Source organism: Astatotilapia calliptera, chromosome 7, assembly GCF_964374335.1.
Source record: "Astatotilapia calliptera chromosome 7, fAstCal68.1, whole genome shotgun sequence".
In the NCBI taxonomy this organism is placed as follows: domain Eukaryota; kingdom Metazoa; phylum Chordata; class Actinopteri; order Cichliformes; family Cichlidae; genus Astatotilapia; species Astatotilapia calliptera.
The window spans coordinates 26,238,589-26,250,961 of record NC_137428.1 but is presented as its reverse complement, the minus strand read 5'-3'; the positions used below and the strand labels follow the sequence as shown (position 1 = coordinate 26,250,961).

Sequence of the window (12,373 nt, the reverse complement as noted above, 5' to 3'; positions counted from 1 at the left end):
TGCCATCACATGTTGCGCTTGGACAGGCGGCTCTGGTACCATTGTCCCTCCCTACCTGAGGGGACAGCTGGGTGGCACATCTTAGCACAGACGTATCCTTATTCCGTCCGTCAATGCCACCCATTGTTGGCCCTTCAGTCACACGGACCTTTATTTGGGATGTTCGAGGGGGAAAAATATAGGGACTCCGTGTATCCGAACTGACAACAATGTTCGTTTCCCTTTTCACAAATGGAAATGATTTCATCGAGAATACTTGGCTTACAAATGATGGGTCACAATGTAGCCCGGCAAGACAATCCCTCAATTAATCTCACACAGATCAAAGCGATCCCAATCTCATGATTACAATGCAAACTGATGTAGCTTTTAAACATTTAATCCTTAATCTGTCATAAAAAATGACCTGCTCTTCACAACCTCGAGATCAGAGGAAAAGCTGAATTTTAAATGATGAATTTTAAAGATTTCTAAGAGCAAAAATAAGTTGGAAGATATACACAATTATAATTACTTATTTAAACCCTGCATTTAACTGAAAATAGCAAATAAGACAAAGCCAATTTTAAAATATACTATTAATATTAGCTAAGATGTGCAAATGGGATTGGGTGTGAAAAAACTAATCTGAATCTTTGTAAGTAAAGATGGGAAGGGGTTGCTTCTTTAAGTGGATCAAAAAGCAACAATAATTATATTTATAAATAATAACGGGAGAAAAGATTAAGCAAATACAGAGAATGATGCTTATCATATCAGAGGAAATCAAGGGAGACACAGTTTATGCTGACAGGTGGGATGGCGCTCTTTTTGTTTACCCGTTGTAGCTCGCACTCTGCATGTGCTGCTGTGCTCACTCACTGCAGTTAATGAAATGCACCACACCTCTAATAGTTTTTATATGACTCACTTGTTTACGGGCGGTTAGGACATATGATTGTAGTGGCGGATGAAAGCAAAGTGCAGCCTAATCTATTCCCTGAAAAAGGGGAAGAATTTACTGCTCCTTTTACACCAGCAACCCAACAAAGTTCCTTTATTTACTCTGAGTTTCTAATAACAGATAAAGATGACCTTTATTAGTGCATGAACAGTGTTTGACCTAAATAAGCTAGTCATTTTTTAAATGAAATAAACACTTGCTGGTGCCAGATGAGCTTGTCTGAGTATTTTAGAAACAGCTGATCTGCTGGGAATTTCCCGCGTAACCATCTCTAGGGTTTACGGAGAATGGTCCGAAAAAGAGAAAATACCCAGTGAGGGTCAGAGCTCTGAGTGAAAATGCCTTGTTTATGGCAGAGATCAGAGGAGAAAGACTGCTTCAAGATGATAGGAAGGAAACACCAATTCAAATAACGACTTGTTAAAACCAAGGTGTGCAGAAGAGCATTTTTGAATGCAGCTCACATTATACCTTAGCAATAGTAAAGTTCTGCCTGGTCTGATGAGTCTCGATTTCTACTCTGACATTCAGATAGCAGGGTCAGAATTTAACAAGAAAGCATGGATCCATCTCGTATTAATAGGTCAGGCTGCTGCTGGTAACATGGAAGATATTTTGTTCACACTTTTAAGGTCACTTAGGAAAATCTGAGGAAAGTTTCTGAATCTGAATTAAAGCAGTTCTGAATATAAAAGGGAGTCCAACTCAGTACAAGCAAGATCTAGCTAATAAAGTGGCATGACATGTTGACTTTGTACTTTTTTCAACTTAAATTGAAATGATAGCCAACTCATTGCCACATGTTTTTATCATCAATATTCAGAGCACCCCAACTTTCTATTTACAAACAGATTTATTGAGAAATACTACAAACATAATTTAATTAGACTTTTCTTTTGAAGCTGAAGGCAAACACACACACAAAAACAGTACCAGTCGCACTGATCACTTTACCATCATTGGAAACACTTTAGAGAAGTACAGTTTCAGTTTGAGAGTTTTCAGCACTGTTGAAATAAAGGTAGAAAATTCTTTTAATCAGTTAAAGTGCATAATACTAATAATATTTCAACTACTTTAAAAAAATATAGAGAAAATGCCTCTAAAGGTTCTTAGGAAACAATTAGCAAACTACATTTTCTTTGTCCCAAAGTAGTTAAAGAACATGAAAGCGCCGTAGGCAGATACAGTATTTCTAAACAACATGACATCCTACAAATCACAGGTACAAAATCATTAAAAACACACAGGAAGAACCAAATCATCTCTTAAACTGCAACTAAAATTTAATAAACACATACGCCAATTACCCTGCTTAAGGCACAATCATAGTTTAGATTAATTCTTACACACGTTATCTAGTGTGTAATGGGTTTAAGACTTTTCGATTGTAGTCACTGTGGGACTAACAATGAGTCACAACTGACATCAATGCGATTTACTACAAAGAAAGTGTCTTGGTGGCACATTTGTTGCTGACAGCTGCCAGTACCCAATAAAAAACATACAGTAGACTGCTGAGGAGGTAGAAACACTGGAAATTCATCCGGGGACATACAAACAGATCAGCAAAGGGACATCAGCATGTTAGTAAACACCACGTGCAAGAATTTGGCTAAAGGGAAATGACAAGCTGACTTCTTTCTCTGTACAGTACACAGAACAGGAGCAACACACTAAAGAAAATGATAGAGAAACACTTGTGTGTCTGGCCTGCAGTGCAGCATGGTTCACAGTGATTGCACAATTCAGCACAGTGCAGTTTTGTTTTAACATTTAATGTGATTTGTGTTGTGTTGCTGGTGATGCCTGTGGCTTGTGATGCAGTTGATCTTTCTCCCTTTCTCTGCCCACCCCCCCATCAGTGATGAGAACAGTGTACTGCCCAAGTTAACTTCTGTGATCTGGGAAAGCATCGCATTAAAAAACAAGAACAAGAAAGAAAAAAGAAAGAAAGTAGTCAAAGCAGCCAGAAAGCATCTGAAGAAGTATTTTTAAAAGGAAAATTAAACAATTTAGAGATTTTTTTATTTCATATTTTGTTTACGGAAGTTATTTTCTATAATTTTGTTCTGCTTTTCTTTTCTTTGAGTATTTTCCTTTTAGTAATTTTAGCATGTGTGGAGTTTGTATTTTCAGTTTTAGCATCCCCTGTGGGTTAGAGATCACACTGCAGGTAGTAGTAGTATAGTAGCTTACACCTACTTCTGTGTAATAGTGTGTTTGTATGTTAGGTTAACCTCCTAGGACCTGGCGTCCACATATGTGGACATCACATTTTGGGTTATTTAGACCAAAATACTCAATTTTGCTCTACAAGGGTCTGATATCCACTCACGAGGACATTATACTGCTACTGTTCTATCAAAACGTTTAAACAAATATCCTCATATGTGGCTCTGACTTTTCTTAGAAACAATAATTAGGTTAAAAAAAACCCTGGTAATTCTTTGTTTTTACATTCATCAGGTCCCAATCAGCCCAAATATCAAAGAGAAATTAAAAATGCATGCCGTGGAAGAGTTCGGGTCTTAGGAGGTTAAGTGGCAATTCTAAATTGGTCATAGGTTTGTATATAAGCTGGCTCCCTGCATCCCTGAACTGGATATAAGTGATTAAGACCATGAATTTATTCACATTACCTAATGACAGAGTGCTTCACTTGTTTTCTGTGGCTATGCTAGCACCATATAGGGACAGGGATAGTTAAGTAGGAGGTCGGGGGTTCGAATCCATTGAACGGCTACCCTGAGGTACCCCTGAGCAAGGTACCATCCCTACACACTGCTCCCCACACACACTGCTTCACTGAGTGAATGGGTTAAATGCAGGGAGGAATTTCAATAAAGTATACATAACATAATTGTAACAGTTTCCTGGATTTTGCATTTCAAGGGCCACGGGTCAAACTCGAACCTGGACCGCTGCTCTCCAGCCATGTTGCATGTAGTTACCAGTCTGTGGTTGCTGAGCAGTTCAGTGGAGCACACTGAACTAAAGAGGCAAACCCCTAGATTTTGCTTTTTTGTCCTTCTACCTGCCCCACAGAGCTACCGTTCTTCCTTTTTTGTAAACTAATTTGAAAACCAAATGAGAACTCTATGACCGCCTGTAAATAGAACATCTTTGTTATACCATACCAACCAACAATTATCTGAAGTAGTTACATCATCCATGTGCAATAAGTGATTAAAATAATGATAGAATTGTGATGTAGGTAAACTGCTGGCTTCTTTAACTCCATGTTTATTGTCAGATTTTGTTAGACAATGTTACCTGCAACTAAAGATTATATTCAATATTTTAGAAAATTATTTCAAAATTACTTAAGAAATTGGTCTGTGGGTTCATAACAAGCATGTTAGACTGTAACACCACATTTGCAGGATTATCCAAATCATAAGCAGGAAAATGTTACTTTCCAGAGTCTGGAACCGCCAGTGTCCTTAGATGCATGTGGAATTTTAAACATATTAGTCCAGTACTGAAATAACTTTTTTTCTTCAATAGATCATAATGCTTTCAGTGGTTTGGTCTCCCAGTACGTGTCTGACTTCTTCAGTGTGTATAACCCAGTCAGAACTCTCAGGTCACCAGTGGTGGATCTTTTAACTGAATTAGATCCAAGAGTGCTGGGGGTGCTTCCAACCTCAACACACCATTCACAGCTGCCTGCTGACCTGAGGTCAACTACAACTGTGTCTATACTCAAAACCTTTTTACTCTCACAGACTTACACTTAATGACTGTGTGTCAACTTGTATTTTATTTCTTTGTAAAGTTTGTTTTGTTGGGTTTTTTTGCCTTAAGGCACTGTAGACTTGCACTGCTTTTTATTTTTTATCTTAAAACGCATTGAATTGTGTAATAAAATGACCTTTATAAATGAAATTGCCATTGCCAATATTAATCAATTGCTACTGGTATCTCGCTATACTCTCTGTATGTATGTGTGCTTCATCTATCTTGTCCACTGTTTATCCATTGGTAGGTGTATGTCTGGGGTTTGGAGCAACTGCAGTGCCAAACTTTACTGTGTCTGAATCTTTTTTGGGGATCCCATGCATAAAATATAGCCAAAATATAAACATTAATTTAAAAAAAGACTGGCATAATCAAATGCCCCATTTGTCCACACACACAGGTATAAAAGTTTTCAATAACGTAAGACAAATATTTCCCAAACTAGAAAAGCTGAAACCACTGATCAACTAAAGTTGTGGCTCTAGTGTCACCATGCTCCCACAGATCAGCATTTCCTCTGGCGACTACGATGTTATCCAACATATAAAATTGGGCTCGATTGATCTTATTTTATTGCTTCTGATTCTACTCTCAAGTAGTTCTCACTTTTCAGAGTTCTCCTCTCAGGCGCGTGTGCAGGTCTTCCTGGTCGATCTTGCTTTTTTGTTCGTGCCAGTGGTGGTGTGCCAGCAGGGCCACGTTCCTGGCAGCGATGGCGCTCATCTCCATGGCACTTGCTGCCCACTCCACAGCATTGAGGTAGTACAGCCGGTTGTGCAGGATAAAAGGAGGGGTCTTGCGATGCGGTGGATGGTACGCGGGGTATGCCAGCCATTTGGTCTCAGACACCGAATCATAGGAGAGGAACATGTTCTCCAGCTGCTCCTGGGACAGCGGCTTTTTGGAGAACACCTTCCAGACATTAGCTTGGCTAGCAGGGGGGCGCTTGTAACCTTTGGGGATGTGCACAGGATCCAGAGAGCTCAGGCTGTTGATGATGGAACCGTTTGAGTCTGTGGTGAGGACATCAGACACGGTGAACTCTGAGGCAGCTTCTGTGGTCCCCAGGTAAGACACGTTGAGCAAGCCGTGGACAAGAGTGGCGACCGTCTGGTGGTAGTGCCCGGGGTAGTGAGAAGGGATTGGAGGGGAAAAGCCTGAAAATGTGATGTCAGATTTCCCCCGGTGAAGAGGCGTTGCTACTATCACAATATCATAAAGGGAATGTGCAGCTCCTGATTGGTCAACATAGCTAATCTCGTATAAACTGACAGGGGTGCCTGAAAGTGGGACATGAAGGGATATCAGGATGAAATATGAAGAATCAAGAAAGAGAAAAAGGCCGGATCTATATGACAGGAAGGAATGTTAATAGTACCTCTCTTGGATGGTCGAACTTTCACTGAAATGGAAGTGACTCTAGCAGGGATGAGCTCACTTTTGCTGTTGTAAAGAAGTCCAGAGCAAACTTTCTTATTGCCTCCATCCACTGCCCACAGGCCTGAATCTGCCCCTGCTAACGACACCGCTCCTAAAAACAAGACATGCCCACTCCATTTCATCAACCAACAACCAAAAAAAACGGTGAGATCTGTGCTAAATCACACGTTTTGTAACATACCCACAAAGCCATTGATGCGGACACTCTGCCCATAGTTGACACGAGTGATCGGTGCAACAATGTCATTGATGAAGACCTGAGAAAATCCTTCTCCCATCATGGCTTCCTCCAGGGTCTGATTCATCAGAGTGAGGAAACTATCACCTCCCATGGCATGCAACAGCCTCTCTACGGTGGAGAATGAGTAGCCAAACTGCTGGTACTGGTAGATTCTGTTCAGAAAAGGATTTAAAGATAATTAGGGCAACCTAACAGCAGTGAAATTTAGAAGCCACCAAGAAGAAAACAGCATCCTCACCTCATAAATTTATCCAGAACAGTCTCCACCCACATCTGCATTCGAAGAAAGTTCAACCCGTATCGCCAGAGCATGCGGAAGAAATTTACTATGAACCAGTCGCTCTCTTCGAACAGGATGTGCTTTCCATCAAAGATCGCCATTTTTGAGGGGACGTCTTTTCTCTGAGGAATACCTGTGAAAACATAAAACATTAAGCTACAATTTACGCACTTCTTATCTTTAATCCAGGCAGTTTAGGGGATGTTAAATTTACCTAATTTATCAACAAAGTGCTTCATATGTAGGTTCAGAGGATGGATCACTGAGCCTCCCGTTTCGTATTCATAATCTCCGATCTTCACCGTCGCAAGTCGCCCGCCAACACTGCCGTCTTCGAACACGTCGATCTTGACCCCAGGTCCAAACTCTTGCCTCAGGTAATATGCTGTCGCTGCGCCGCCAATTCCTGCTCCAACCACAGCTTTAAAAGAGAAGTGACAGGAACGTGAGCTAACATGAATTAACCTGCACATCTTTCAGATTGAGGGCTCGAGCACAATCAGAAAGTTTATTCTTCCTCCCGTTCTACCAGCGATGGAAGAGATGAGAAGTACAACAGCTAAAAAGAGTGGAGATAATCCACGTTCTGACTGTCTGTAGTGGAAAAAGTGTCATAACAAATGTAGGCTGAGTATACAATGTAAGTAATAATAACTTTAAGTAAGTATAACAGCATAACTAAGTCATACTTCAGGGTCACCTGATTCAGGCCTAACTACAAGCTTTACCAAAAAAAAAAAAGAAAAAAAAAAAAGAGAAGTTTGAAGCCTCGTCTCAAATATAGACAAGGAGAGAGTGACAGATAAGGGTGCAATGTATTTAACAAGAAAGTGCACGTAGACTAACACTAGTGCAGTGAATCATTATGCTGTCATCATTAAGAGTCACCTTTCAGTCTCACTCTGTTCTTCCCAAAACTGGAAGATATAAAAAAAATAAATTAAAAAAAAGATCTTTGCAATATTTATTTTGTTCCATCAATGTATAGTAAAACATATAATGATTAGTCTTCTGTTGATTAGAATGCAATGTTAAAAAACAAAAACAAGTCAACAAGTTTAAAATACAGGGAGAGCAGAATTATTAGGCAAATGAGTATTTTGTCCACATCATCCTCTTCATGCATGTTGTCTTACTCCAACCTGTATAGTCTTGAAAGCCTACTACCAATTAAGCATATTAGGTGATGTGCATCTCTGTAATGAGAAGGGGTGTGGTCTAATGACATCAACACCCTATATCAGGTGTGCATAATTATTAGGCAACGTCCTTTCCTTTGGCAAAATGGGTCAAAAGAAGGACTTGACAGGCTCAGAAAAGTAAAAAATAGTGAGATATCTTGCAGAGGGATGCAGCAGTCTCAAAATTGCAAAGCTTCTGAAGCGTGATCATCGAACAATCAAGCGTTTCATTCAAAATAGTCAACAGGGTCGCAAGAAGCGTGTGGAAAAACCAAGGTGCAAAATAACTGCCCATGAACTGAGAAAAGTCAAGCGTGCAGCTGCCAAGATGCCACTTGCCACCAGTTTGGCCATATTTCAGAGCTGCAACATCACTGGAGTGCCCAAAAGTACAAGGTGTGCAATACTCAGAGACATGGCCAAGGTAAGAAAGGCTGAAAGACGACCACCACTGAACAAGACACACAAGCTGAAACGTCAAGACTGGGCCAAGAAATATCTCAAGACTGGTTTTTCTAAGGTTTTATGGACTGATGAAATGAGAGTGAGTCTTGATGGGCCAGATGGATGGGCCCGTGGCTGGATTGGTAAAGGGCAGAGAGCTCCAGTCCGACTCAGACGCCAGCAAGGTGGAGGTGGAGTACTGGTTTGGGCTGGTATCATCAAAGATGAGCTTGTGGGGCCTTTTCGGGTTGAGGATGGAGACAAGCTCAACTCCCAGTCCTACTGCCAGTTTCTGGAAGACACCTTCCTCAAGCAGTGGTACAGGAAGAAGTCTGCATCCTTCATGAAAAACATGATTTTCATGCAGGACAAAGCTCCATCACACGCGTCCAAGTACTCCACAGCGTGGCTGGCAAGAAAGGGTATAAAAGAAGAAAAACGAATGACATGGCCTCCTTGTTCACCTGATCTGAACCCCATTGAGAACCTGTGGTCCATCATCAAATGTGAGATTTACAAGGAGGGAAAACAGTACACCTCTCTGAACTAGAGCAGGGCGATATGGCCAAAAATATTTATCACGATATATATTTGAAAATTTGCGATAACGATATAACCGACGATATAATTGATGCGAGACAAAATACAACTCCACAACATTACTAGCGCAAAAAGACAACCTTCCATTTATTTTCACTTAAACAAGAAGCTGGTTTTTATGTACATTAAAGCTTTATAAAAATATAACAGTGCAAATGCAAATTCCTTGCTGAAAGTTTAACCAAAAGGCATTTCCAGTAGAAATGGGCTGACATATCCTGAGCATAACCATGTATAATATCCACTGAAGTTAAAAAGAGGTGCTTTGCAACATTAAACTGCAGTGTGCAGTACGCATTTTTCGGACAATAAGGTGCACGGGATTATAAGGCACATTAAGCGAAACAAAGCAGTCAGATAAATCAAACTTTATTAAACTCATTCTTCTTGCTTCCTCCACTTCTGTACCATTGATTCATTAATGTTGAATTCTCTGGCAGCTGCTCTATTCCCATGTTGCTGCAGTATATTAATGACTAACCTCGTATTGTGGATGGATTATCTCAGTTGTTCTCCTGACTGAAGTTTGGTCCGTTTACAGCATCCTGCCATGCGATTGCATTTGTCTCTAACCATGAAGAACCTTCACGTTAACTTTTATAAGTGGAAAAGTGTTAGTGTTCGTCCTCCAGCTTCACTGTTTATGTTATGCTAACATAGCTGTGTCGCTAGCGATCACGTAGCACATCATTATATACCAGCTAGCCCAACTTCAGTAACCCTACAAACGTCACTGCTGTTTAGTTTCCCGTCTTCATTTATGTTGGAAGTGATAGCAGAGCTGTACGTTTGATTTTTTTCAGAACTCTCTCAGTCAGAACATGCAATATCATGCTTAGGTAACTAGCGAAACTAGCGAGCTAACTTCCGCTAGCTTCCTGCTAGCTTCTAACTCCGTTAAATGTAATAACTTTTGTTTTCATGGATGCCTGGAAGTTAAACTTCATAGTTACACCTGGTAAAGCAGCAATGCTGATCGTTTTATTAAAGATGAAAGAATTTAGACAGTTCTTAACTCTAAGTGATGCTGCAGTGTTGCTTGACCTGAACGATACGGATTTTAGGACCCAGATTACTCCCAGATTTAAGAGCATCTTAGTCCGACAAATATGACAATAACAACGGCCGCTTGCATGTTCTACAAAAAAATGTGCTTTGTCGTGTATCTGACGGACAAACACCAAACCAGTTCCACATCACGGAAGTTGCACCATTTTTACAAACCAATTCTGGTTCATCTGTTTCACTCAACAATCGGCCATGTGCGTATGAAAACAAAGGCACTGCGCACGCGCGTTTTACTCCCATTCTATCGCGATATTTCATTTTCCTATCGTTGCCTAACATTATACCGGTATTACCGTGAACGGTATAATATGGCCCAGCCCTACTCTGAACAGTGTCTGGGAGGCTGTGGTTGCTGCTGCACGCAATGTTGACGGTGAACAGATCAAAACACTGACAGAATCCATGGATGGCAGGATTTTGAGTGTCCTTGCAAAGAAAGGTGGCTATATTGGTCGCTGATTTGTTTTTGTTTTGTTTTTGAATGTCAGAAATGTGTATTTGTGAATGTGGAGATGTTATATTGGTTTCACTGGTAAAAATAAATAATTTAAATGGGTATATATTTGTTTTTTGTTAAGTTGCCTAATAATTATGCACAGTAATAGTCCCCTGCACACACAGATATCCCCCTAAAATAGCTAAAACTAAAACAAACTAAAAACTACTTCCAAAAACATTCAGCTTTGATATTAATGAGTTTTTTGGGTTCATTGAGAACATGGTTGTTGTTGTTCAATAATAAAATTATTCCTCAAAAATACAACTTGCCTAATAATTCTGCACTCCCTGTATATGGAGGAGCCTTGTAGTTAAATCTAATCCTTGAATATTTGACTTATAAATAAATATAACCTCACTGTGGCATACAGTGTATTGTAGATCAATGCATTTTTTGATTAGTAATTACAGAGAAAAAGGCAGTTTTATTATAGCTTTTTATTAACACATTCACATCCTGCTATGAACTTCTGGGAACTCTCAAGTCGTTCTGATCCACCAACGACACGACTCTCCATTCAACAACTCTGAACAAAAGCACAAATACCCTTTATTTTCATGAAAAGGTCATTTTCAGCCTGAAAATATTAACAGATTTTCGCACATATCATCATCACTCATCAGGGAGTGAAACATGACCATGCCATGAAATTAAATTTACTTTAGATTTAGATTAGATTTACTTTTTAAAATTTTATTCGAAAACAGAGTGCACTGGTTTTCTTTGGTGGTTTAGCCTGTTAAAAGCAATCCTCATTATTTAAAACCCAAGTTAGTTTGTCCAGTTTCTTTAGAGAAATTGGAAGTGGGGGACTATGCATTAAGCTGGCTGTTGTTTGTGAACAGCAGATGAAATATGTTTGTTAAGCCCCTTAAATCAAAGATCATATCCTGACTGTTTGATTAAAAAAACCCAAAAAACCAAAAACGAAACATTGTGCTGGTATACAGGGGCAAAATTATTGTTCAGTTAGTCGTGGAACTAACTGATGATGAAACAACCAACAAACCTGCCACAAAGATAAGTTTAAGAGGGCTGACAGAATGAAAGTACTTCTCTGTCCTCTAAAGAAGCTGAAGAGTGACAGACAGCACGAGTCCATGTTTTATTTTTATTTATTTTTGCCTTACCTATCTTCTTAGGCTGTTCCTGCAGCTCTGGGGCTGAGGCTAGACTTCTCCTTCCTGTGTGCCAAAGCCCCAGGAATAGCAGCGCTCTCAGTGGCAGGGTTTGTAGTCTCATTGTGGGTATCTACAGCTCTGCACTAAGAAGCATCTGCAAAAGGAGGGCGAAAACGTGAGATACTTAAAGTGCCTATCAGCCTTGGTCAAAGGTTGCATTCAGGGCCTCAAAAATAGAACAGCGAAGGAAATAATGGCACAGCTTTTTACACAAGTGAAACTAGCATTAACACACTCACCCGACTTAACGTTTTAAACCTAAAAGACAAATTACTAAGGGGTATAGGGCGCTTTCGAGGACTTACAATTTCAGAAGTCAATGGTGGGGAACTACTGTTGGTCCAAAAATAGCCTTCAGGGTGTCAAGCTTCAAAGCAAGTGTAAAACCTCGTTTTAAAGCTCACTTAAACTTTTGTCAGACTGCTTAAATACAAGACTGAGCTATTCACAGAGGCCCCTGTAAAACCCACGAGAAAACTAACTAAGCTAGTTTAACAGTTGAATCACGTCTGCCCACCCTGAACGTCGCTAATTATTGAGACACACTTCTGGGCACGGTTGCTTTGAATGTCACAATAAAAGCATAGGAAATTCGTAAAAGCGATTAATGAGAAATGTGTGCGCAGAAATTTCGAAACATTTTAAAGCTGCCTATTGTAGGATTTATCTTGTCTGTAATAATGACTAATAGCTAACATAATTGTTATCTATATAGTTTTCTCTGTTTTTTAGCGTCCTTGCGCTACACTTAT

At 39.9% G+C, this 12,373-nt stretch overlaps 1 protein-coding gene across 1 annotated transcript; it reads right to left on the bottom strand.

Annotated features, from left to right (window-relative positions):
* Positions 1-4,686: 4,686 nt before the first annotated feature.
* Positions 4,687-12,177, bottom strand: pcyox1 (prenylcysteine oxidase 1). Its single transcript, XM_026173981.2, has 7 exons — positions 11,927-12,177; positions 11,571-11,715; positions 6,863-7,069; positions 6,607-6,781; positions 6,309-6,520; positions 6,066-6,218; positions 4,687-5,967 (listed from the first exon to the last, which is right to left on the bottom strand). The coding sequence occupies exons 2-7, from the start codon at positions 11,680-11,682 to the stop codon at positions 5,297-5,299; spliced, it is 1,530 nt and encodes a 509-aa protein (XP_026029766.2). The 5' UTR covers positions 11,683-11,715; positions 11,927-12,177; the 3' UTR covers positions 4,687-5,296.
* Between the last annotated feature and the right edge of the window lie 196 nt (positions 12,178-12,373).